This window comes from Ixodes scapularis, unplaced genomic scaffold (genome assembly GCF_016920785.2).
Source record: "Ixodes scapularis isolate PalLabHiFi unplaced genomic scaffold, ASM1692078v2 PGA_scaffold11__112_contigs__length_91849675, whole genome shotgun sequence".
Taxonomy (NCBI): Eukaryota; Metazoa; Arthropoda; class Arachnida; order Ixodida; family Ixodidae; genus Ixodes; species Ixodes scapularis.
In genome coordinates, this window is record NW_024609837.1 from 47169520 (window position 1) to 47197071 (window position 27552).

Below are 27552 nucleotides of genomic sequence, written 5' to 3' on the forward strand. Positions count from 1 at the left end.
CAAAACAAAAAATGCCGACGCAAGTCTGGAAAGAGCAACTTTTCTAACAAAAATCACCTTAATTAATAAGCAGGATTTCTACATACTTAACAGAGACTATCGGGTGTCTATAGAAAGCAAGAGAATAACAAAATTGAAGGCGAGTGCCAGAACGGGTTTTACAAGGCAGTTCCAAGGGAAGGAAACTAAAGACTATGCACCAGGCGGCGTTTTAGGATTGCGGATGAGCCAAGCTTCCATTTGCGATTTCTCCAAAAATCTGTTTTTGTGCATGTAAGGAACATGTTCTCCGTAACCAGAGGAGCTGTCGGAGAATTTTTAGAGCTCAGCTCTTAGGCGCCCGTTTCCGGCTTGAGCGTCGTCGGCGTCGCCGACGGCGTCGGCGTAATCGCGCCGTGCATGATGGGTAAATCTTCCCGCTAAATTTAGCGAAAAATTTTCCCTACTAAATCTAGCGGAAAAATTTCCCCGCTTTATCTAGCGGAAAAATTTCCCACTGAATCTAGCGGAAAGAATTTCCCCGCTGAATTTAGCGGAAAATTTTCCCCCTCTAAATCTAGCGGAAAAAGTTTCCCGCTAAAATTAGCGGTAAAATTTCCCCGCTAAATAGAGCGGAAAAATTTCCCCTAAATGGGAGGCGAGCAGAAAGGGAGGAGGGGCATAGCCTCCGCTCCGTACCTTCCCCTCCTACTCCTCAAGCGCTGCGCTGTAATTCGGCATTACAAGAAGTTGTAAACGGCTTTGATTTTCGGAGTTTTATTACTTCATGCCTACTTTTTTTACTGAACCTCATAAATTGTATTTAGGGTAACAATTTTTTTTACGTTTATTAACATATTTTTTCTCAAGAAGCATAAAAAAGGCCAGAGATGTACAAAAATTTATTTTGAAAAAAAGAGTATGTGCAATTTTTGTTTTCCATTAAGACAAAAAAATCCCGTTGTGAGGAATAACTGAGAAAGGTTTCAGGAATCTTGTTATTTTCACAATTCAAAAATGATGCTTAAGCAAACCGAAACAGTCAGAAATATTTTATTTATTACTTCTAACATGGTTCCGTGTTTCTGTTTGAAGCTTTGTAAGCAGCAAGCAGAAAAACAACAGAAGCAACATGGAAAATTTGAACTCGTTCGTATAAAGTTAAGCTGAAATAGTGTTAAAAGAAGCTTCAATACCCCCTGACCGGGGCCTTATCGCGACCGCCAGGCAGTATTGTTAGTTTAAATACGTGAAACAATTGTACATAAATTTAAAGTTCTACTGAACACGTTTTATTTTTTTTTTGAAGGACTACGCAAGAATGACGAGATTAAAACTGCGAGGAATGTTCAGGCGTCCTAACCGGAGGTTGCTCGTGAGGCGTCCGACATCTCCTCTTCTCTCTTACCGTGGGGGTGACTTGAGATGTTTAGTCTATCCTCACGGAGGTCTGGCCGTCCGGCCCGCATCCGGGCCCCCCGAGATGGTGTCGGGCATCCCCGGTACGTGTCAGCCTCCTCCGCGGCTCGGGGAGCGTGTTGCGGGGAAGACGATGCTGTCTCTACAAGCTTCTACATCATTCTCCCCCTAGTGACACAGAGCGCAAAAAGGTGGCACGAGCAGGAGAACTCAAAGTTTATAGTTCACGCAGGGAGAGAGAGAGAGAGACAGAAAAAAACTTTATTATATAGCCGCCCAAGTCCGGGCAGTGGTTGCTAGAGGGTGAAGAGAGTTGAAGCCTGTCCGCGTAGTGAACTCGCCGTCCAGAGCGTGTGGTTCTTTTCGGCTTTCTCGAGATGGGGAGCTCACCCTGGTCCTGCGTAGGTAGAGAAGCTGGTGAAGAACGAGGCGAAGAATTTGTAGCTGGTGGAAGGATGGGGAGGCGGAAATCGGCGTCGGAAGCGGTGTTTACAAAAGCGGGCTTCAGGTGGTCGCTGGCGATTACTTGGTTCTTTTTCCCCTGATTGTTACCCTGATTTGTTTGGGCCCCCGTTGTACGACCTTGTAGGGGCCGTCGTATGGTTGTTGGAGGGGTGTTCGCACCGCGTAGTGTCGAACGTACACGTGTGTGAAGGTGTCGAGATGTGTGCTGACGTAATCGTCTCGACGAGCCGTTCGAGGTGCGGTAGCGCGTAGTCCTTCTATGGCCTCTTTTAGGCGGGTCACGTAGCTTGTTGGGTCGGAGAAGTCTCTGTTGCTCGCTGGTGTGAAACATTCGCCAGGTAATCGGAGTGTGGTGCCATATACCAACTCTGCTGTTGTGCACGAGAGGTCTTCTGAGCGTTCTCCTGACACCAAGAAGGACGGAGGGCAGAATGTCAGTCCAGTCGGTGCGCTGGTGTGCTTTCAAGGCCGCTTTCATTTGCCGATGGAACCGCTCGATGATCCCATTGACAATCGGACGATAGGCGGTTGTTTTCGCATGCTTTGATCCGAGCAGGCGCGTCAGTTGAGTGAAGAGTGACGATTCCAACTGGCGCCCGCGATCGGTCGTGATGATGGACGGTACTCCGAAACGTGAAATCCAAATTGACACAAAAGCGCGAGCGACGGTTTCGGCAGTAATGCCCGAGATGGGAATAGCTTTCGGCCAGCGTGTGAACATATCGATGCACGTGAGGATGTACCGTTGGCCTTGTGATGGAGGTAGTGGTCCGACGATGTCCAAGTGGACCTGGTCGAACCTTGCATCAGGAGTCGCGAAGGTGGAGAGGAACGTAATGTTGTGTCGCTGGATCTTAGCTCGCTGACAGAATATGCACTCTCGAGCCCACTGACGAACATCGCGATTGATGCCGGGCCAAACGAAGCGAGGTGTGACGATACGATACGATAGCGGGTACGATAGCGAGCGCATTTTCTCGAACACTAGTGGACGGAAGCGCGCGGGAAGAAAGGGACGAGGCGACCCCGTCGACATGTCGTACCATCGAGTTGCGTCATTTTCACGGTTGAACCGTTGGAGAAGAAAAAGAGTGCACGACGATGGAAGGAATAAAAATAAAATTACATAAAGAGAGAAGCAAGAAGAGCAGTAATAAACTGATACACAAATGTACAAAAATTATCAACTCCCACATGTTCGTTTGCACGTGGCGGTCTGACTCTCGGTGTTTGCTGTTGATGGTGTAGCATAGGTCGGTCAGGTCAGTGTCACTGCGGAATCTGTCGGGCATTTCATTGTTGTTCCTTCCGTTAGGTTTCTTTGGCCGCTGCCTTGATTTCCTGAAACATTAGTTGGACACACAATTACATCATCACATTCGTTCGTCGCCTGGTACCTTCATAGCCACCCTTGTGCTCTCTCGGGTCTCTGCCGAGAGTCCCACGCCAGCGTCGAGCCAATATCAATGTCTCCATTCCTATTCTTTGGTGGTCACCGAGCCTTCACCGGGTCTTCGCCGGGTTCCTTTCAGTGTCTTCCGGGCACCATCCAGAAGCTGCGCCTCAAAAGGTATTCCATAACACGACATCACAGATATTCATCAAACTGCAAGATAATTTTTTTTTTCATTATATACAAAAGTTGTTTTTTGCAGCTCCACTGCACTAACTCGAAATTGCAAAAGCATTTCGTAACTAAGTGTGATTACTTCCTTACACACGTATATTACGTTTAACTTAAGTCACAGTGCAGCCGGAGCTGCGAACTGCTCAATTAAGCAATGCTAAAAAAAAATCGTACAAATGGCGTTTTTTTTTTTTTTTTTTCTTTTTTTTTTGTGCAAGTTATCACCAGTTAGCCCAATCAACCAGAGAGAGTGCACCGCGACGTTGCGCTTTTAACCTGCGCGTAATTGTCATTGAGAGGTGCAAGCGATAAAATACCTTTCGATCATTTTTGGGCTTTCTGAGTTGCTTCCTAAAATACATCATAAAAATATAAATACGTTAAACTATACATTACACGTGTCTCGAATGATGCTTGAGAGTAGCAGTTCCCGAGAACTATTAAAGAGTGCCCAAGTATCAAAAATTTACTTGGAATCAGTTATCAGGGTTGGCGCTTGAAACCATTTTTACCGGGACCGTTTTATCTGGCGTCATTTTGCGCCGAACCATCTTGTCCGGACCATTATATCCAACAAGGAGGAAAAGCATAAAGAATCCAGTCCCAAGGCATTGTGTTTGGCGAACACCGAGCTCTGTGGAAAACAAGCTTATTTATTTTATTTAGTTATTTATTGCACATACCCTCAAGCGCCGAAGCATTGTAAAGGGGAGGGGCAAAGCAAACAAAAATAAAACAAAGTGACAAAACAAAAAAAACACGCGGCAAGAAATACCAATATCAAAAATACACTGCGATTGCCAATAGCTGTAAGCAATACCTGTTATGAACAAAAGAGACAATATAAGATGACTCATGTTGCCTCATCAAACAGAAATGTAAACAAAGATTGGCGAAAAAGAAAATAATCAGGTATATTTGCGATATCTGCTGGAAGGTGGTTCCAGTCGTTTGATGTATGCGATTAAATTAATAAAAAACGTGATTGTTTGGCAACGTGTTAATCACACTTTATTAAGATGGTCCAGACGGGAAGATTAATAGTTAGGCAATGTAAAGAAATGGTCTCGCAGCGATTGATGATGATCCACTTTATGAAACAGGCAGAGTCAAAAAAACTTTCTGCGCAATGACAAAGAGGGTAACAACATAGTGCACTTCATTGATGATAAGCTGGCTTTTCGATTATAATTAGACAGAATGAAACGAACGGTGTTATTTTGAACTACCGTATTTTGGTGATTCTAAGCACCTCTCGATTCTAAGCACCCCCCCCCCCCCCCACACACACACACTTTAGAACATAAACACCCGAAAATAAGTTTGCATGCGAAAGTAAGCACCCCCCCTCCCAACAAGAAATTTGAAATCGGAGACGCCGGTGATCGCGTCTCCAGCTCGACGCTCGCCCTCCCGCGGCGGAAACGGGAAGCGCTCTAGTGAGGGTCCCCCGATACTCCTGCTCAGCGGGCATGGCGGAACTGCTCGCGATCATGGCTCGCGAAATGTCGTTTCCGAATGCAAACAACATTCTTCACTGTCCCAACGTAGTGCTGCAGCCGGTATGGGGTTGTACCTTACTGGAGAGTTTTAGTAGCGCGCATAGAAGCAAACGCAAGCGGTGTGCGTTTGCGTTAGAGTTGCGTGCCCCAGGTTGTGCGTGCGCCTCATTGCCATGCGCCATCCTAGACCTCAATTTCGGGCTCCGCGCACGCGCAGTGTAGAACGCGCAAAGCTAACGCAAATACACAGGGCTTGAATTCGCTCGTATACGCAACACTAAAACTCACTACTGTTTCATCGGCTTCCAACGCCAACGCAACGTGCTGCAGTGAGCAGACGTGCAGGCAGGTAGGCGTTCCCTCGAACCGGAAAGGCTGAGATTGGCAAAACGACGGCGAGCAAATACAAAAGTAAATAAATGTTATAAAAAAACTAGTAATTAAAAAAAAAAACTTTTTTTTATTTTTTTTTTATTTTTGGGAATTTGGTCTGGAAGTATATTGGCGGCGACTTTGGACGTTTCGCCGATTGTCAAAAGTCGCGGCTTTGATAGCACAACATATTTTCCCACAATTAATGTAATTTTACATGGATTTCTCACATTAGCTAGAATGTTGTCATTGGTTTTAGACTATTTTTATTTTATTTGTAATTAAAATGCAGCAATTGGAACCAGTGATGATAATTAGCACAGTTTTCATTGTCATATTTCTTCGCGCGTTTAAAATTAGATCATAAGCAACAACTTATATTAGAGCTTCAAGAATTACTTATTCAAATATGTGAATTTTGATATTATTATTATTAATACAAATCGCGGCAATGTATGCCTCTAATTAGCGCCAAGATCACGAGAATACTCTGTTTAACCATAATAGTCTTTCCAGAAAGGTATAATTCTGTTTTCTTTTTAGCATATGAAAAACTCTGACATAGTTATCAAAATAGACAAACAGTAAAGCGTTGTATGTAATATGAAGTCCTACGCGTCACGCGGTGCTATAAAAACACACACACACACTTCAGATGTCTGACTCGGATTCCGTCTTGGGTTGTTGCAGTGAGAGCAGCGTTTATTAGTTTATGCGTTTCGTGGACATATTGTAAAAATTTGAGCTATTCTCTTATTCTTGTGCTGGGATAATTGTCATTATTTCCCATGACAATTATCTGAGCGAGAAAAAGGCAGCGAGAACGCACAGTTATCAGCACTGATGTTTTCAACAACTACGAATATCAGCCTGGATCGAACAGTATGTCACAGAATAAAGTTTCCGCGAACAACTTTTCTAAGTAAATAATTACGATGTGAGACACATCTTGAGTCATGAAAGAATCCGAAATTAAGACATCTATCGAGAAATTAAACCCAAAATAGAGGTAAGTTTCGGTTTCGCTCCAGAACTAAAATGCGCATCCTTCCGTAATTAATACGCTAAACACCGTTCTTGTTTTCAGGTTAAAGAGGTGACCTGCGCTTATAAAACATCAGCTTCCTGGTATTACCAGAAATAATTTGTGTTGCTCAGTGAAGCCAGCACACTAGACAGGCTCAGCAGCGGCACCAACGAGGTAGAGGGGCTTAGAGCGATAAACCGGGGTTCCGGTCTGCACTCGAAAGTGACCCCCATAAGGCGGCTGCCATTGTACGCAAATTTGACCACACGTCACATGACCAAACCAAATACGTGACGTCACAGGAAAGATGGCAACGCCCATGCAGCGGCTGGCCCCAGCTGGGCCGGAGCTTGTCAGATGCTTTGTTGGTTGTCGTTCCTCTCGGCGAGTTGATTTCAGACGCGGAAGCCGTCATATGAAGCCGGTCGAAAGCGAGTTCAGAGTTCAGCGTGGTGTTTGACGTAGGTATAACGTGAAAATACGGAGGAACGGTGTGCATTTCGCTGGTGACCGACCGGGATATTGCCACGGAAGAGACAATCTGACCTACGTTGCTCGGACCTCGGATTTATTCGGATACCGCTAGGATAAAATTTAAGGCGACGTTTCTGTGCTCTCGTTGACCATCGGAATCTTCGAGGTTTGCAGTGAAGCGTGTGCAATATATTTGGATACACAGTTTAGCTACGGAAATTGCGTGAGTCGTGATTGGCGGTGTGCAATCGTGGTGCAACTTCGATCAAACGACCGAGGGCTCACTTCGGTTGTGCGGCGCACCGGAAGGCTGCCTTGAAGCTGGTAGTTCCCGTGCCGTGCTGAATGATGCTGTGCTGCTTACAAATTGTTCCGGCGTAGAAGTGCACTTTCACGGAGCACAGGTGTGCGGCGCACCGAAGAGCTGCCTTCAAGCTGGTAGTTCCTGTGCCATGCTTAGGTGATGCTGTGGTGCTTCCGAAAGTGTTCCGGCGTAGACGTGCACTTTCACGGAGCACAGGTGTTGCAGTTCCCCGCTGGTCTGTCGCACGTTTCGTCAACACAAACGTTTCATCCACACTCGTTACGCGAATTGCAAGCTGTCCGGACATTTCATCGAGCGTGTTACGTACCCAGCTCACGCCGCTTTGTGGCAACAGTCTGCAGTGGCTCATTACCAGAAAAGTGGTCCCACGTCCATTTCAGTTCAGTTCGTCCACGGCAGTCGCCAAACCCTGAAGAAGAGGATTTATTCAGACAGAATGCCACTAAAGCAATGCAGCTTCTTCAGTGGTCAGGATAGATTCTCTTCTGCGAGTTTTGTTATACTGTCACGGATCCTTGTTCCAGTCCTATCTTCTATCAATATTCACTATTCTGGGGCACTGCAGGTCATGCTCAGCTGTAATCGTATGTTCTGGTGGAGGTGCTGGGCACCCATAGCCCTTCACTCTGTGTGAACCCGGCGGCTCTTCAGCCGAGTTACTCGATAATGGGACACGGCTGGCGGACTATCCTGCGTCTTATACCCCCGTCGAGCCGTAAGCAAAGTCCTGACCCGAGCCTGGCAGAACAACCGCAAGACGACCGAATACCACAAGGAGTAACCTCGGAAATACACCACGAAGCACCAGCCAGTTGCTGCTACCAGGAAAAACCACCGGAATTCGGTCTCCTGTCAGAAAATCCGAAGCTGACTAAGCCAACAATGACAAACCTGTAGCAGCAAACCGTGTCCCCTCCCACCATTGTTTGCATGCCCGTCGCAAATCACACTCTCCCTATAAAAATGGCTTCCGCCATTCAATATACATCTGACTGACATTCTATTGCCCCTATCGCCATTCGATTGCTCTCGCTTGCAATTTATGGACACGGTATTACCCCTTTATTGAAGTTTGGCACTGACGTGGTAGGCGCTACAATGGCAATCAAATGGCGAAAGAACCCTTTAGCGTCTTTTTATTGGCAGGTGTCAATACAGAATTCGGGTATCGTCTTTTTATACTCATCCTATTGTCAATCAAGCGCCCCCGGTGGCAGTGCAATACCGGCCAAATTCTGCTGCAAGTAAATCAAACTTTAGGTACCAACCATAGTTATAATATACGCTGGAGGTTCAATTGGCTCTTGTGTTCCGTGGCAAATTGAAGAAAACCATACATGGTAAATTTCTTCCAAATTGTAATTTAATTACAATTACAATCATTTCGCTCCAAAAGTAGTTTAACCATAATTACAACTACTAATATGTGAAAAATAATTCATTACAATTACAAATTACATCAAAAAGTAATGCAATTACTTTACAATTACTTATTTCTGGGAGCGACCATTTTCGTCTATATAACTTCAAACAACATGTTAAGGATGCAACGCATTTCTTCATTCCTTGCCCAAATGTTTGAATCGCCGAATATATGTCACGAATTGTACATTTTTTTTGTAAATTTTCTTAAATTAATGAGAGGTTAACAATTTGGGATAATGAAATCCTACGTTCTTATATTTTCAATAAATAATAATAAATTAGTTTATATACACGAAGACACCAGATCACTAAAATAAAATTGGCTGACACGTACACTTTTGTTAGCCAGGCAAATAAAAATGTGACAATTAGCCATATCTGAATATTTTAATAGTGTTAATATATGACTACAATCTACATCCACACGCGCTAATACAACCATATTTACAGACAAACGTTTCATTTTTTCCTAAATTATTTACAGTGAGTTGAAATCACAATGGCTCAAAATTTATAAGACCCGAATATGGGCTCCCGAATCCATCATGACAATTTCCACAGGTGCGAAGTCAGCTCAAAAATGCTTATGCAAATAATATGTGAAATAAAAATAAACGTGAAAATAATACAAAAAAAATGCGACAGTACTCAAAGAGGGGCGCAAAAAAACTGGCAAACAAATAAATAAAAAAAAATTACTTCATAGACCCTTAAAAACCTCAGCCTCGGCGGCCTTTTTTTTTTTTTTTTTTTTCGGACATTTTGTTTTGTTGGGACATTTGACGATATTTACGACATTTCTTTTTTATGACTAACACCGAAAAGAGAAAAGAAAAATGCTGTCGACGACAGTGCTAAAAGCGCGAGCTCGTTGCTTTGGATCGCGCGCCACGAGCGCTCCAGCATCGGGTGCAGTCATGCCAGTCAAGGCTACTCGCTCGCTGCTTGCACGGCCTTCGCCGCTTTTCTATGCAAGGGTGATAATCCGTCGTACTGCACACAAGTACAGCTCCAGAAAAATGCGTACGAAATTACTGCGGCTGGGCTCTGTCGCCTCCGGTACACGTAATCTTCATTTGCAACAGGAGTGACGGACGGCACCGGGCGAAGTTTGAAAATGGAGAACGCTTATTTTGATGTTCCTAAGAAAGCGACGAGTACAGGCGGCAATGTTGACAACACGCACCAGCGCGGACACCGCCGAGCCGCCGAGCCGAGCACCCGGCCACACACACGCCGAGCGACCGACATTTCACAATGCAGTCAGCGGCATCCAAAGAAAACGTGTTGTTGACGTAAAAATAACTAAGATGTCAAAATAAAAGCTGCTATTTTTACGTCCGTGACGCCATTGTCCACGCCCCCTGGATATCCAATCGGTGTCGAAAATACGCAGCCTCCGATTCCAAACCGAAACTAAAATCCCGTCGTAGTTGTGTGACTAAGCGAAGTTTCATATCGTGTATAAAACTTTTATTTTAATACATTTGTTTTAGTTTTTTAAGTTTGTTAAAACGTTTTATTGTTTCGGTTCGCCACTGTTTTACGAATAATGTTACGTTAACTTTTTTATTTTCGCATTTATTATGCACCTCGAAACAAGTCTTTTACAAGCCAATCCAATCCACCCTGAACTTCATGTGCGTCGAAGCTTCCGAAGCTCTGTTGCGGTTTGGTGTGTCTTTTATTTTTACGTAGAACTCATATCGATCCGATATGCCGCGTCCGAGAATGGATTTTGCGACTAATAAGTGGCGAGGCACCACGCGAGCAAGAATGAACAGCCCTGGAAGTTATGGGCACTGCTCAATTGGCTCATTCCTCGGTGCTTCTCGAAGGTAAGCCTTTTTTCTCTGTGTCCTCCTAAGCTTCCGTTCAAGCATCTCCTTGGTTTGTTCCCTTGCCCTGCCTTTGCCTAATCGCGCCCGAGCAGTGTATTCTGACAGGTATTTTCCTTAGGCGAGCATCTCTTCTCGCGCTTTTCGTCAAACCGTCCGACGGGTTGTGAGTTCTAATCGCGAAGCCATGATTCGGTCACCCAACACGTCGGTCGACCTGTCAAACGTTTTATCGCACGTGGGTCGTCACTTCGCGTCGGCACGCATCGCTGCCTACCCATATCTGTACTGGCCAGGTTTCTTTGTCGGCCCACGCGTCTTATCGCTGTGGGTGATCTCAAGCGACGCGAGCGAAACGCGTAAAAAAAAGAAAACATTGTGGTTGGAGCCGTTTGATCTACTGCGCTATATATATATATAGAGAGAGTAAAGCTATACGCACTCCGGAGTGCACTTCGGACGGAAATGGCTATACGCACTCCTCCGAGAGATCATGCCGCTCGGGCCACGAATTTAGAACGGCGCGTGTGTCACTGGGGAGCTCGTTAACACAGCCCCCCGCCTGCGTTCACGCCGCTTCGCGGCGACAGTATCGGCTGCTAATTACAAAGCGTAACCAGTACACGCCGCTTCGCGGCGTCCAGCCGGCGATCCAAGCCCCGCTGTCCCCGATCGCACCTCGAAAGGGGGTCCCATACCATTTAGTTTTGCGAAGTTTCTCAACAACATTCGATTTTTTTTTTGTACTGTTTATCGCAAAAAAAAAAAAAAAATGTCCTAAATATCGCCAAATGCCTCGACAAAACAAAATGTTTGAGAAAAAAAAAAAGAAAAAAAAAAAGCAGGCCCACTGCGGATGGAACCCGCGTCCACTTGCGTATGAAGCGGACACCTTGACCCCTATGCCATGCCTCCGCTTAGAAAATTCGTTGTGACCACTCGTTTTATGCGAGAAAAGCGGAGTGCGTATAGCCATTTCCGTCCGAAGTGCATTCCGGAGTGCGTATAGCTTTACTCATATATATATATATATATATATATATATATATATATATATATATATATATATATATATTATTTATTTATTTATTTATTTGGACACACAAAACAGACGGGCACTAATTAACTTCACTAACATGCTCACATACTCTCCACTTGTCATGATTTTTGTGTGGGCTTTGCCCGATGATGCTAGTGAGTCATTCTCGTTTCAAGTGGAGTGTCCAAACCATTTTGCACGCATGTGCGGACTCTCGGGATTTGCAGAAACTGGGAGTCTGCAACACCTGCTGTCCTTGTCTTTTTTTCTCCAGTTCATCTTTTTTCCTTGTGCAACAGCAGACTGTCGCACAAGAGCGACATCTTTTTCATGCGTGGTGTCACCTGAACCGTAGAATGCTCGCTTCATAGTGTGGCCCGTGAGGCTGTGCGCTTTCCGCTGTCTGCTTTCACGAACACAAATACGGTGATGTACCCAGAGTGCACCGCTCGCTAGCCTTGCGTGAGTACACTCTATATGTTATATGTTGTTCAAAGTACCTTTATGCATAGCTGATCCAACCTGCATTCTCTTTTGCCATTGCCGGTAGCAAATTGTGTCTGTTTAGTATTGCACACCTGACAACTTCCCCGTATTACCCAGAAATCTCTTAAATTTTGATCAGTTTGTATGATTGACAGAAATACTTCCCGAAAAGAGAAATTACCCTCCCCCTCTCTTTTGTACTAAAGAAGAGTTTTTGCCATCACTGTGGACGGCTGCAATCCCATGAGCATAGGCCGTGCAATATATAAATATAATGAAGTTGTCTTCATGCAAATTTGTTCCCAATATTTCTTTTTAAAACACCCCCCCCCCCCTCCCCTGCTTAGAAATTATCCCAAATTTGGTGTCCCCAAACTTGGAAGGTGTGGTACTGTCTGTGCCTTTTCTATCTTGTGTCATTTATGTAACGTAATATATCTGTTCTTCATATTTATAATCGCTGCAGGCCTGGTCAAGGAGGAGTTGCTCAGTGAACTACTAGTTTGAGTTCCCTGAGACGGACACCACTGACATCACCTACAGTGCCGAGGTACAGGCTTAATGGCAGATACCAATAGGAGATGATGGTAAGCTGTCCTGTTTATTTAGCAGTTTCGGAGTAACTCACTTGAGTTTTCATCACTGTTTTCGCTGGAAGTTTGTTGCCTGCACACAAAAATGGTCCATTAATTGTCCATGTCCATTAAAATTGATGCAGCCTTCACACTTCTGCGGTTTAGAGCGATTCGCAGACATATGTCGATCATAGCTGAAACAGCGTGGCTCATCATTAGAGTTGAATGCTGAGTTTCGCTTGGCAACTTTCTGGCCACTTCGATCACTACAAAACATTACTTGCCTTCGCAGGTACGCGTCACGTCTGTTTGGTTGGACAGCCACCAAGTTGACTTGGATGTCAGCGCCTGTTGTCATCAGAACCTGGTTCTTGTGATGCCACATCATTTTTGGTGGTGGCGCTGTCGTCACCTCCCAACGCTTGCGCTCCCCGAGTTCTCATTCAAGATGGTGAGTGGTATACTTGTGGGGGCCTCGCTGCTGCAGGTGCTGCCATGTAGCTCTGGCTCGTGGTGGCTCCCCCGCCATCATTTGTGCTCCCTGTGATCCCAGCCGGAGTGGTGACAGGGATTATGGAAGGGCTCTTTGTCGCAGGTGCTGCCACGGACTTTGGCTCGTGGGGGTGCCGTCGCTACTGACAAAGCCTGTGCTCCCCGTCGTCCCTGTTGAAATGGTGGCTGGAACTTGGAGAGGGTTTGCTGCCACAGCCGGTCAGTTCAAGTTCCTCACATTCTGCCGTAGCCCTTGGGAATTCGTTCCTTCCATGTTGAGGTTCTAGTAGGAGAAGTCCACCGCTGTTGAGCTACATGTCACCACAGCAGTCAATCTGCACAGGGGCATGGCCACGTGACCACACTTCTGAAATGTTAGAGCCTTGTTGTGGACATGGAGGCCGGTGTGAGAGATTTAATATGCGTCTGGCACATCTGCCCGGCGAAAGAACTCATGGGTGTGCCACATGGAAAGTGAGCAGACTGTGCAAGTCTTTTTTACAAAATGGCGCTAACAATAGGTAGTGTCTGAATCATTCTTGTCTTACGTAGGTGATACTTTCTAGGCGTAATGTGTTAGTAGATAGCTATGGTGTTATTGCTTAACTCTGAACAAGATACAAAGTATGAGACATTTTCAGGCCAAGTAAAAAATTTCTGCTCACTTTAATCTTGAAGATCTTCCAGAGTTTCACATCATCCAGCAATCCTGAAGGCGATGCACCACATGTAATTATAATTAATATTCCCGCTCTTAGTTTACCAGGAAGGTGTTCAAAAAATTGTAAGTAGTGTTATTTGCTTAGGAGAGCGATGTGTTGCACCTTGGCGTTCCATTCGCTTTGGGATGAGGTGCTTCATTCTTGTGCGTCCTTGGTTGTTTCCTTAGCCCCTAAAGATGTTGGAGATTTATATGTTTTATTTTTGGGGAAACCATGTTATGTTAGTATCTGGCATGCTTTTTTTTTTTATTGCTGAAAGCTGTTTGAAGTGAGCTTTTTGTCCACCTAAGAGCATAATGACTGGGAGCTTCACTCGGGTGGTTCTCATTTGAACCCTTTCGCATTTCTACCTTCTCGTTTTTACCTTCTCATTTCAACCCAGCGCAAAACAACTTTCGCGTTTCTCCCTTTCTCGTTTAAACCGTTCTCAAAACAAACTTTCGGGTTTGGACCCTTCGCAAAACGACTTTTCTCATTTTAACCTTTCTCATTTCAAATTTTCTCAAAACATACTTTCTGGTTTTGAGCATTGTCAGAAAGACTTTTCTTATTTTAACCTCTCATTTCGAACCCAAATTAATCCAACATCATGATCTTGCAATCTTTCTGCGGTATTTACGGCGAATTCGGGTAATTAATTGCCTTTGAGCCCTTGCCTGTGGCACCGGCGACCAAAAACGCGCCAGCGGCGCATCACGCGACCCTCTCCACCCGAATGCAAAGCACAATGAACTGGCGTTTTTATTTGACTGGGTCGCGAGTGAGCTCTGTTAACTTCTTCTTCGATCATTCTATGGTACCATGAGCACGCTGCATACGCCAACAACATAAACTACGACTCTTTGAGATGTGTGCAAACAGAAGCGGCTACATAAAACTTTTCAAAATATTGGCATTACCACAGTCCGTACAGCTGACAGAATATTAAAATATAAAATCAATGAAGGGGCAGATGTATAAATCAGTGTGGTGCTGCCCGCACGCGCGTCAAATTTCAATAAACTTTTTTTGGATTTTCGATTAACTGTTGCCACGGAGGCTTGCCAGCGTCGCTTTCCACATTCTGTTTACTGTTAATAGAGAGTTTTTGTAGATCGTTCCAATGACTCCGATAACGATACCCGATACTGCGCCACCGCCTCCCTTGCGCATGCATAGTATCGTTATCGGGGCTATCGGGAGTATCGGAATGATCTACTAAAACTCTCTAGTACCTTTTTTGGAATCCTCAGTCTTCTCATTGCACCCACCCTCCTTGAAACTGTAATGCGTGTTCAAGTTTCAAACTGCATCACTATGCATACTTTTTTTTCAGTGGTGTAATAACTTGTTATTACATAGTTGTAAAATAAAGTGATGTATCATGCAGCCCGTGTCTGAGAGCAAACGTACCTTGCTCATGCTGGATAAATTCTTCCAAAAATGTTGACTTTCTTTGAAACATAAATTATATTTCTCTTCGTTGTTTTCGCTATCTTGTCACAGAGCACAAAAAGGTGCCTGTTCGATGGCTTCATTTTCCACTCGAACCCGCTATTTGCCGCCTCAGCGAGCATTGTTTCGTTTGGTTCCCTATCCCGATCCGGATGTGACGATACTGGATACAGACTGGCAGACAAGCTGGCCGACCTCTTGGAGCTCGGGAAAACTTCTGCTGGTAAATAGCCGGTACACGCCTGAGAAGCGCAACCCGAAAAGCTTGCACCCGCCAGCCTTTGACCACGTGAACGCCCTTACCGAAGATATGGGAAAACTTTTTTTCAGAGAAAATGAACACCCGAATGGGCCATTACAAGCAATAACACACGACTAGCACAATGATCCATCCGCTCCACACGACGACATCTTACGACATACAGCGACAGAAGAGAAATGAAGTACCGAATCTGCGCTAGCACTTTTGAAACCACGTCACCATGTGACCACGTAGCTACGTCAACAGACTCGGGGTGGCACGCAGGCATAAGGGAAATTGTTTCATGTGCTATGCAAGAGATGGTGCCGCTTCGCTTCATCTTCAACCTTCATCCTTAACTGTTTTTCCTTTCTCTATACCTCACTACGGTGTTCAAATGACAACGGGTTCAAATGAGAAAGGGTTGAAACGCGAAAGGTTAAAGTGCGAAGGGCATTTTGCGAATGGGTTCAGACGAGAAGGGTTCAAATGAGAATGGGTTCAAATGAGACGGGTATAAATAAGAAAGGGTCGAAACGCGAAAGGTTAAAACGAGAAGGGCGTTTTGCGAATGGGTTCAAATGAGAAGGGTTCAAATAAGAATGGGTTGTTCCGAGATACACCCCTTCACTCAGGTGTGTTTTCTGGCCACACCGCAGAGCATGATTGTAAGCATCGATGCATGCTATTGATACCAAGATCGGGACTTCAGAGAGGATCAGTCAAGTCTTCCTATTTTTATTTCCATTGATTCTTTGGCATTCTAGATATCTTTTTGTAAGCGTGTTCACGTAAGCTTGTTCAACTTTCTGGGTCATAGTATCGGGTCGTTCTGTAATTATCATATGCTTTATGCATTTGTCATTAGTCTCATCTGAAGTTGTCATGGGCACATGGCTGACACATTTGGTGCTGCTTTGATTTGGAGGGTAAATATTGTCCGCCATAGGCCTAGCAAACTCCATATATTCTACACTTCAAAATTTTCTCGTAAACCTGATTACTAGGCAATAAGCTCGTTTTCAATATGTGCATTTACTTAAATTGAAAAGCCAAAAGGCTTTTAATAATCAGCCACATGCAGAATAAGAACAGTGTTTCTGCCACCTAGTGTGGGAGCAAATGGGTGGGGGGGTGGAGGCCAAAGCAGACGCAAGCAGTGTGAATACAACTCTAGGACTTATAAGCGGGGTAAGAGGAATTTGAACTGTCTACCAAGACCATGTAGCTCACACATTTAGCAGAGGATAATTGGGTTTGATTTAACAAGCTATTGGGGTGGTTGTAAAGCTCCTATACAGCCCCACATGGAGTCACCCTGCATGCACTGATCTAGACTGCTCGTTTCACATAGATTTGTGTGACCTATTGATCTAACTGCTTCTTTTATTTGCAAATTTTTGTGTTATTCAGGATAATTAGGAACCCAGCAAATGGTTGGCATGTCATGGAGTAAACATGCCATTGTACAGTGTGCTCCACTCTAAAATGTAATGCATGAGCAGTGGCCAAAGCTGATGACCCTTGTCTAATGAGGAAATCAATGATACTGCACAAACTGAAGCATATCTTCCTGGGACCGTTGCCATTCCCCTATACAATTATTGCATGACCTCCTTGTTTTTTTTTTTTTTATTGCCCTCAGTTAATTTGACGAGGACTGGATTGATGTTATCCTTAATAGGTCGGCGTGTTACGTTTATCTTGAGGTCCAATTAACGGAAAATTTGTTTTGATAAGTTAAATAAGGGGAACAACAAAATATTCAGAGCAATGTCTTTTTTTTTTTCTTTCTATTTTTTTGCATCACCGAAACATTTATTGGTCACCGCATTGAAACTGGGAGTGTAACGCACGAAGAGAACTGCAGTGTGACCCTCCAGTCTCTGCCGTCAGACGATGCACACATTCTGCAACATAAGTGCAGGATCAGCTTTGTTTTTGGGGGGGGGGGGGGGGGCGATTTTTTGAGATGACATGAAAATGTTGTGGTCATCACCATCAAAGTGATTTGTTGTCTGCATGTTCCCTGCTTTAGTGACAAGGCCACTGACAAGCCGCTTCACGGGTACTAAAATGAACCGCTTGACAAGTTGCTCAAACAATAGTGATACACAAATGGCAGTACGAGGACAAGTTGAAGAACCACAAGTAGCGCTTGTCCTATCACTTCTTCAACTTGCCGTTGTCCATAGCACTATTTGTGTTTTGCTCCTCTTCATCTGCTTCATAAAGAGCAAATATATAAGGCTGCTTAATAAAATGACAGCGTCCGTCAAATGTAAACATTTCTCTGTAAAACATATTGCCCTGGCCAAGTCCAAGTCTCGTTTTCACGATGAGTCGCATAGTGAATCGGCTAACAATGGTTGATGAATATCATGTAGTTCTACTGAATCAGTAGCATACTTCAATCTCTCTTCTGCACAAAACCTATGTTTCGGAGCGGTTGACATAGTGTTTTCTCGACAGCTGAGGGGCTTGAAGCAGGTGCTTAATGTCTGTGAGCCTCCACCATTGAAATTTTAACTTGTCACTTGCTCTAGAACTTGATAATGGAGCAATGGCAGATTTTATGAAGTTTGCGAAACCGACTTCGGAGACCTTCGAATGGGAAAGGTTTACAGGGCTAGAAAAATAATGACAGCACGTCCACACTCACAATTATCTGCAATAAAAAGACGGTGCCCAAAGAACTGTAGCTAGTTTTAAGTGTCACTCGCTGAAGCGGTTTGTATATTGTGTTAATTCCTGCATTTTGCTGTTTTTTTTCTGTTTCAGGATCCTGTGGCTTTTTGGTTGTTTCCCAATTATTGAAGGGAGTTGCAGGCTTATCATGGGCGACACAGTGCTTTGGTGAGTGTACCTTTTATTTACTGCTTGGCCAATCAAATTGAGTGGCTTTGCAGGAAACTCTACAGTTTCAGGATGTTTGAGGGTGTGTTCTCCTTCAGACATTCTGAAATGGCACAAATTTTTTTTGTGCTGCATCACTATACTCTGTTGAATGACCAGCTGAAATCGTAGTAGAAGCTACATGCTCGTTGGACCAGTCATATGTCTACCTTTCGCCATGTGTTACACTCCCGCCCATAACCATGTGCAGAAGGCGGGGTCAGGTAACGAGAGGGAGGTGGTTGATTGATCCGGTGGGTGCGTAGTTACCACCACAGTCAGCTTAGAGGTGAATGTTAATTACTCAAGCTTTAAATAGGTCACAGTACACAAAGCTTGAGGAACACCTGAGAAGTTTTTAGAATGTTTTTATTTACCGTGTCTACTCGCTCCACTAGTCTCAAACTACGTCCAACTCGGCTAGCCATCAAGCCAATTTTCTTTCGCCGCCAAGCGGCCAGGCCCCTTCAAGCCAGGCATAGCATAGCGGTACATGCTTTCACGGCTGCAAGTGTGTAGTTGCGGATGTGATCAAGAGTGAAACCGAGCGGCGCATACACGTAACAAAGCTGGGGTCGAGGAATTGCCCAGCTTTGGACATGTTTCGCCCACCGAATGCATTGATGTCAACAAACACGCGGTCATCTGTAGTGTGCTTTCGGACAGTGAAATCGTGAAAGTGGTTAGGCCTAAGGACGGTCGCGTCACTCACCATGCTGAGTGAGCTTCCCTAATAAAAAAAATCTTAAATGTATAAAAAAAATTTATGTCCAACAAACACGTATGATCCAATAAGATCATATAAGAAAATACAAGAACCTTATTAAAACATATAAGAACAATATAAAATTATATTTGAAGTTATAAGAAACTTCTTTTCAGTTTCTTAAAACTTCTTATATAATCTTATATATTTCCTATATTGTTCTTATACGTTTTTATGAGGTTTTTATATGATCTTATTTGGTCATATGCTTTTATTGGACACCTAAATTTCTTACATGCAAGATTTTTTTACTATTCACTAGGAGGGCGCTTTTCCTTTGACAGAAGGCACACCGAAAGCACCCTAAAAAAAGGTTTTCAAATTGTAGAACATGGTTATTGTAGCGCGCCCACGACCAGCCGTCAATGCGCCTCCGTCAGTGGAGACATGCCACAGTACTTTGCCGTGTCATACTGCCACCTAAAATTACATTTTCGCGAAGTGTGTAAATGCAGAAATTTACCCTGCATAATGAACGCACCCCCGAAATATATGCCAATTTCAGAATAAAGAGGTGTGTTCATTATGCGGGTAAATATGGTAAAAAAGTGAATGATGACTCAAACAAATGCAAAACTCATACATTGGAATTTGAAAAAAATCCCCAACCATATCCTACAACAAGGTCCCAACGTTTCAAAAACAGCTTGTTTTTTTCTTCAGGGGTGACTGCTTCCAGATAGGGGACAACAGCTTCGTTTTCTTTTACGATAGTCTCTTTTTTTTCACTTCGTTAGGTGGCTGAGTCCGTTCACGTAGCATGATGGCAATGTGCCAGTGGACCTATTCATGTTTCCTGGTGTTGTTTGGATATGCCATGACTATAAAAAGCTGCTGGCAGAAGTTTGTCTCAACATTTATGACGGTGTTGGCAAAGTTGATGCGATATTCATTGTCCTCACAGTGCTCTGCAACAACGCTGCGCTCGTGGTCGAATTTGCAGTTGTTTTTGTGTTGTTGAATTCTTTCTGGGAAGTTCTTTGTTTTTCCAATGTAGGTAGCATGGAATTGAATATACAATGCCTTGCGCTCTTTGTTTAGAGGGATGACCTTTAATTCGCAGCATCATACGTCAAAGTGCTGATACCGGTTTGTGGGACACCTGAATACTTTCTTTTACCAGCATACATGACAGCGCTTCGCTAGTCCCCTTTATGTAGGGAACACAGATGCGGGTGTTTGGACGGATGTTTTTGAGTTTTTAAGCTTTCTCCCGACCAGGCAGGCCTCTGCCAAAATGTTTACCCTCAAAACTTGCACTGCATGTAGTAATGGCTCTTGGTCTGCGAGAATTTTTGTTTCAGTTCTGTGTTTGTTGAGCATTATTGGGCAAATGACAAAGGCTATGCCACCTCATTATGACCATAGTAAAACGAGCTATACACTTGATAACATAGTCCTGTCATGTTTTTGCTTTGAAAAAAATGTTAACACACAAGATTAATCTATTTCTTGACCCCTTGACTGGGGACCCATGAGCAAAAAAAAATTTTTTTGTCCCTATTTTGCTTATATTTTTTTGTACGAAACTTTTCTTGTGCTACCATCATAGCTTTAATTTCTAAAGGAAAATTATTTCCGATGTTAGGGGATAGATGGTGCTTCCTCCCGTACGATAAAAAGAGTGAGCGTTTAAAGACGCACTCCCCAAACTGATTGAAGAGTGGTGCATCTATGAGTGCGCCCCCCAGGCTGCTGTTAAAATTGCCAAGCATCCAAAGATCTTATCAAAAGTAATAGATAAATCTTTGTATAAGGTGAAGTGAATATTTACATTAAATTCAAGTAATGACGCAATAACAACATGGCAGTGCCCACAAGCTGCATGCGCATGAACGAATTTCACCATCCAAATGGATGAATGACCGTTTTGGCAGAACTGGACAATAAGGAAAAGGGTACCAATATTTGAGTGTAGCTTTCTAGGGGCTATTATCATTTTAAATTGCAATTCTTATTTGCTCTTTCAGCTCGCACCTTCATGGAGTACAGCAATGTGGGGAAGCAAGTCGAGGATAGCCTCTCTCGATTTCTGTCCCGAAGGCGCTATGCTCTTCCAGGTAAGCTGCTTCCCTCTCTTAAGAGACACGAGTAGACCCTTTTATTCAAGACAAGAATAACAATAATAATCACATCAGATAAAATGGGGAACAAGGGGACAAAGGAGATTCCTCTTTGACCTTTCTCCCCCTTGTACCCCTTTTCCAGGTATTATTATTGTATTCATACTTATTACATTATTGTGGAGTTGACATTTTGACAACCTGTGGTTGGCTGACGTGTTGTGGAAGTTAAAGCTATTTCAGATTCGAACATTGTGTGAAATACAGTAGAACCCTGCTGCTGCATCTTTATGCAGTCACAATAAAGGATAATGACATCAGCGAAGATGTAACAACTGATAATGCCCTTGGGATAGCTATAGATGTTTCAGGAAGCTGTATTCTCTGTTTATCTTACCTTAGCTTTTATGGCTGTTTATTTTATATGTTGACAATTTTTTCAACACTTCTTAAAATTGTGGTTGAACTATAAGTAACACACTGTTTACAGACAAGCTTGTGTTTGCCCACAGCAGCTATGGGCACTGCATACGCAGGAACTAGATTCGTGTGAGCAGACGTGTGTACATGTGCTGTGCCGACAGCCGCGCCATCGCAGTGATGCGTTGTCTATAGTTGCAGTTAAAAAAAATATTGAAATATAAGGATGCAAAAATTCTGAGCCCATCGAGCTAAACCACAGCTGCCTCAAACAAGTCACTGCACCCAGCATGCCACATCAAAGCAGTGGGGCTTGATGCAATCAGCACTGCTTGAACATGGTGGCATGGAGGTGGTAAAGAAAAATGGGGTGTCGTGAGAGCCTGAATCTCTTATTGTCATACAGGACCAAGCAAGAAACACAGTGCAGAGAGGCAAGGAGGTAAAATAAAGGGAGTAAAGCAAGAGGAACAGGGTATAAGTTCCTAGTAGTCATGCCAACCACCTTGAGTGGCAGTGTTTGGGCATAAGAACCAAGAAGGAAATTCATGAAGCCTGTAATTCTAACACATATATACTTTTGGACGTTCGATAGGACCGGTTTCCGTGAACATAACAGCCGAGAAAACATGTGAGCAAGGTTCTTCTGTGCATATTTTTTTAATGTGCTGCAAGAATATTTCTGGTTATATGCCCACTTAATTTATAATGTTTTTCTTCTGTCAGCTGACACCTTACAGACATGTCAGGAAGCAAGGAAAGGTTATTTTTTCACTCATCGTTTACATTTGGGTGATTAACTTAGTCTTGAAAAAAAAAACACGTCATTTTAATGACATTGTGATAAATAAATTTTGGGTCTTTAAATTGTCCTTCAATCTTTGTTTTCTTCCCATATTGCAAGCCAGCACTATGTGTATCAGGCATGGAATCAATGGTAGGCCATGTAAACTATTGCAGTTTTTCGGCTGGCCAGCTTAAAGTTTACGAGGGGTTGACAATGGCGAAATGGTCACGAAATTCGATCAAATGACGTCTATGTGATAATTATGCCCTTATAAAAATGGTTGATGCCATTTTGTATTATTGCCAAATGGCAACAGGTGTTTAAGAGCAGTCAATCAGCAGGCAACAGATGTTAATCGTCATTGAGATGTCATCTTGTTGACCCAGATAGCCATTTCGCCACCGTCAACTTTTTGCCGTTCTATTGGTTATTGTCGGTGCATTGCCAGTGTATCTACATGCTAATGCTAATTGGCTATTGGAGGCAGTCAAAAGACTTTAAAATGTATAGTCCTTTGATTGCCTCCTTTAGCCATTTAACGTTAACATGTAGATACACTGATGATACACCGACAATAACCGATAGAACGGCAAAAAGTTGACGGTGGCGAAATGGCTATCCGGGTCAGCAGGGTGACCTTCTCAATGACGATCAACATCTGTTGCCTGCTGATTGACTATTTGTAAACAGCTGTTGCCATTTGGCAATAATATGACTTTCAAATGGCATTAACCATTTTCATAGGGGTCTGACGCTTTTTCACGCAAGCTGTATGAAGACGTCAAGGACTGGATTGAACAATATGACAGTGTCGCCCGCCACACTGGGTGGACAGACAACCAGCTCCTGCAGAACCTATACTTCTCGTGGAAGAAACTGCCGGCGCTGGTCTGAGAACCATGGATCCTCCTTAACGTCATGGGAAGTTTGCAAGATCGAGCTGAAGCGCGCATTCTTCAGCCACCATCAACGAGAGAGAGCCGCATTCTTGATTCTGTCCAGGACACTGCCCCAACGAGAGCGCCACCGCACTCGTGGAGGATGTTTTGCGCTTGATCGAGCGCCCGCACCCACGCCGACCTTGATGCTACAGAAGACAAGAACCTAAGAATCCCATGCCCCTCACGTGAGGGACAACATCTTCGGCAGCCTTGTCCGCAACCCCCAACAACAGTTGAAGTGTTCATATCACCGAGGCTTACAACATGGAATGTGCACTGCATGCCCGAGCCTGCCACTATGAACAACTTCCTGGCGTCTCGACACTCGAGTTGTCCAGCTACTACTTCGACGCCAGCCTCCCAAGCATCCACGACATCATCCACGACGTTGTCTGGGAGGAGATCAGGAAGTTACTTCCTGCGATCAGTTGCCCGGCTTTTATTTTGATTGCCGAGATTGTTTCGGAACAAGTTTGACAGGTATTTCAACCGAGACTTCTGCGAGCGAAGCGGCATCTGACAAACCAAGGGCAACTTACGCCACAATGGCACGACGACCGCCACCGGCTGCCCCTTAGTATTCAATGCCAATTCAATGAGACACTCTAACGCCGAAGCATTCCCGACATCATGTGTAGGTCTGTGCTCAACAAAGTTCACCGAGGAAAACGTAGGTGATGCGAATGTGCGACCGAAAACCACTTTGCTACCACTGCATGAAGCCGACCATGTCTACCAAAGCAGCCCGTACCAATGAATTGGTCTGCGAGGGTTCGTGCCAAACGACCCTCGATTACGTCTCGAGGAGCGACCACGGGAGATTAAGGATTACCTTCGGCGACCTTTGTCCCTGATGTTGAAGGTGCCGAATCGAAGATTCTGAATCCTTGATTACCCCGAAGCTCCTCATGTCCATCACCTCAACAAGAGGTAAGCACGACAAAGCAGGTGAGCGGCGATACAGTGACAGTGGATTCGGTGTCGGTTGTCGTCCAAGGACAATACCTAAAAATTTGCTGACATCAATTTTCTGTGTCCACTCCACGGAGCACACAATTTCCAACTTTGAGGGAGAATGCCCCTGAGTGACTTGAAGGAATAGAATGGTTGGTTGCTCTCAAAAGTGAACTGCAAGCATCACCAGACTTGGATAGCAAACAGAAATTGTTGCCAGCTATCAAGTCAACGGTACAGCAAAAGGCACAGCCACGTAAGCAATACATGCCCGAGCTTGCTGCATTGATGCCGAAAACTACCAGGAAAATTTTCGGATTAGAAGCCAGCCCTGCAGCTTCAGTGCATCAGACGTCAGTGGCCGCACATGACGTATGATTACAAGACAGCATCAGTCGGTCAAAGTTGCCACTCGACCAAACTGAACACCGAAGTGCCAGGAGCGTCATCCGACAACAAGGTCCACAGGTACTACGACTGAACGCCTGACACGAGACTGTCGCAGAAAGAACTCGTTATGGAACCATTAACTAAGAATCAATAATTGTGTAATCAAGTGGAAATAAACATATTTGATACACTAACCAGATAAACATATTTCCGCTTGCCTTCATGCCTTGAGAGTCTACACACCGAGAATTGCGTCCACTGCACGCTCTGGACCTTACAAGGACACTCGCATCTCTGACCTTTAAATATTAATTAAGGGGCCATACCAGACTGGCAGACTTCTTGCAAGGGGCTGCGCTCGTTCAACCTTTCCTGAACATGTGGTGCATCCGAAAACCAACTCCAGTGATGTGAAAATGTTATTTATTAATGTATTCCTTCCAGGGGCCTTTGTAGGCATTGCAGAGAGGATACTTAAAACTACACACATGATAATAGCATTAAAGCACACTGCTGTAACTTGTTAATTGGAAAAACACACACACCTCTGAGCATATAGTTTAATAGTATGTGCTGATGCATTGTTATATAGCATGACACTTCCTATATGTATGACGCAATAGACCCTTTGCAGAACCTTATCAAGCAACACAACTGTCACCATTTTTTTCGGCGTAAAGCACACGAATGGGCCCCAGTTCACGTCGAAAGCTAATGCAGCATTCGAGTCCAATACGTGCTGAGCCGAATTCACAGGGATGGCGGACATAACATCCATGTCGAACAAATGCCCAAAGTCTGAAAGCTTGGGGTAATTACAGTAGTAGCTACTGTAATTTGTTTCATCAGAATTTGGCAGACGGCAAAGGCTACGGTGTCGGTGAGTCAATACACACATTGGAGAGAGGCACATGACAACATATCAGCAGAGTGCTCGTCTGCACAGATTTGTCACACACCTTCGCTCCGTCTCTCTGATTGGCTCGAGGGGGGTGTGGCGGTTGGCCTTTTCCAAGTTACGGTGATGCGAAGTATAGACACCCCACATTTTTGAAAAGAGTCTATTGAAGAGACCGAAAGGAATGGTAGTCAACATTTTCAACAAGACTGCTCTCCAGGCAAGGGATGAACACAAGTATGAATCATCTTATCCAGGTAATTAGAACATCTAAATAATTGACCGACTAATACAATGCACTCTTGATGGAAAAGAGTATAGCTGCAATAAATCCTACAAAACAGAAAAAATGCGCAGTGAATCTATGCATGCACCAAAACAGTTGTTCTTATAGCAAGTCGAATAGCTTTGAAGCAGGTGCCTGCAACGGTTTATTCTTCCCCATACTCAATAAAACGCCATCCTCGTAGCTGAAAATAAGGGTGCACTTCGCACTCACACACACACACAAAAAAGGAAGAAAAGCGATCGAATGTAGAATCGTGGATTAGCACAAAAGAATCGCAGGAGCTTCCTCGCTAAAAGTTGCTATGGTTGTTCGGTGATGGAGGGCTGAAACAACTTCCCTTAGGCCCTAACGCGACGTATACATTTCGCGTAGATTCTCAGATATTTCAACGTTCAAACAAAGCTAAGAGAATGCGAAAATTTTATGTTAAAAGCACTCAAAGTTCTATCGGTCCTCGGACACATCCCGGAATCCGAGCACCGGTACGGCGACGCAGAGCTGATGCTGTCTCACAGACGTTAATATCCAGATGATCCAGAGCGATCTTGCGCAAAAACGGTATAAATCTCATTCAAACGGTATAAAGCCTCATTCCTTCATATTTTCACATTATATCTGCGTCAGCGAGCACGAAGAAGCCCGAAGTCGTCGGAAAGCAGCTGCACATCACGGCTACCGCGCACCGAACAAACTCGCATCCGCCAGCTCTGGGCGCTGCCATCTTACCTGTGACGTCACGGCTCTTGGGAGGTCACGTGACGAGTGGTCACATTTGCGTAAAAAATGGCTGCAACCGGGGGGTTGCCACTTCCGAAATTCCGGTTTATCACTCTAAGCCCCTCTACCTCGTTGAGCGGCACGCATCTCTGACCCTCACTAAACCCGCCATCTTGGAAAATGAGTGGCGCCACCTATAGTTAGTTGGAGTCGCGAATCGCCGAGCGCCGCAGTCGCGAAAGGCCGCTGCCGCTTGGTTTCAACGTCAGTAAATAGATGGTAGCACGTACCGCCATTTCTCACTTTCGCATCCGCGCAGGTTGCGAAAAAAAAAAAAAAAGGGGGGGGGGGGGTGGTGCCGTATCTTCTAAAAAAGATGTTTTGTCTTCTTGGTCTCCTTGGCTGCGTATCTCCGGCACCCATTTGAAGTCAAGGGGGCGCGGCCAATGACATCACGGACGTCCAATATATATTTGGTGTTCTTTGACGTAAACACGTTTTATTTTGGATGCCGCGGACTGAATTTTGAAACGTCGATCGGTCGGCGAGTGTGTGTGGTCGGGTGCTCGGCAGTATACTCGCTGGTGTGCGTCGACGTGGCGCCTGTGCTCGTCACGTATCAATTGCCGACATCCAGAAACAGTGTTTTCAAATTTCGTTCGCCCGGTGCCGTCGGTCATTCCTGTTGCAAAAGAGGATTCGAAGTGACTACAGTACCGTGACCGTCCGACGGCACTTTTGCAGAGCGTTGAAGTGCCGTCCGACGGTACTCCACCGACGTTACTTCGCGTTAAATGCCGTCGGAAAGTCTCGTATAAAACGAATTGTCAAAACGAGATTTTCGAACCTGTAGTGTAGCTAGCGGTTAAGACGTCTGCTTCATACGAGCCGGTCGCGGGTTCGATCCGCGGTGGCGGCGTAGTTACTATTTTTTTTTCGAACATTTTGTTTTGTTGGGGCATTTGGCGATATTTACGACTTTTCTTTTTT

General features: G+C 44.5%; 1 protein-coding gene and 1 long non-coding RNA gene across 2 annotated transcripts; both read left to right on the forward strand.

Annotated features, from left to right (window-relative positions):
* Nucleotides 1–10267: 10267 nt before the first annotated feature.
* On the forward strand, nt 10268–21122 carry LOC120836269. The gene is made up of 4 exons (XM_040215746.2): nt 10268–10453; nt 13149–13264; nt 18262–18298; nt 21074–21122. Exons 1-4 carry the CDS (start codon nt 10332–10334, stop codon nt 21120–21122), a joined length of 324 nt encoding a protein of 107 aa, XP_040071680.1. The 5' UTR covers nt 10268–10331.
* LOC120844140 lies at nt 21123–22457 on the forward strand. Its single transcript, XR_005716329.1, has 2 exons — nt 21123–21163; nt 22313–22457. It is a non-coding gene; the product is annotated as an uncharacterized LOC120844140 (long non-coding RNA).
* Nucleotides 22458–27552: the final 5095 nt, after the last annotated feature.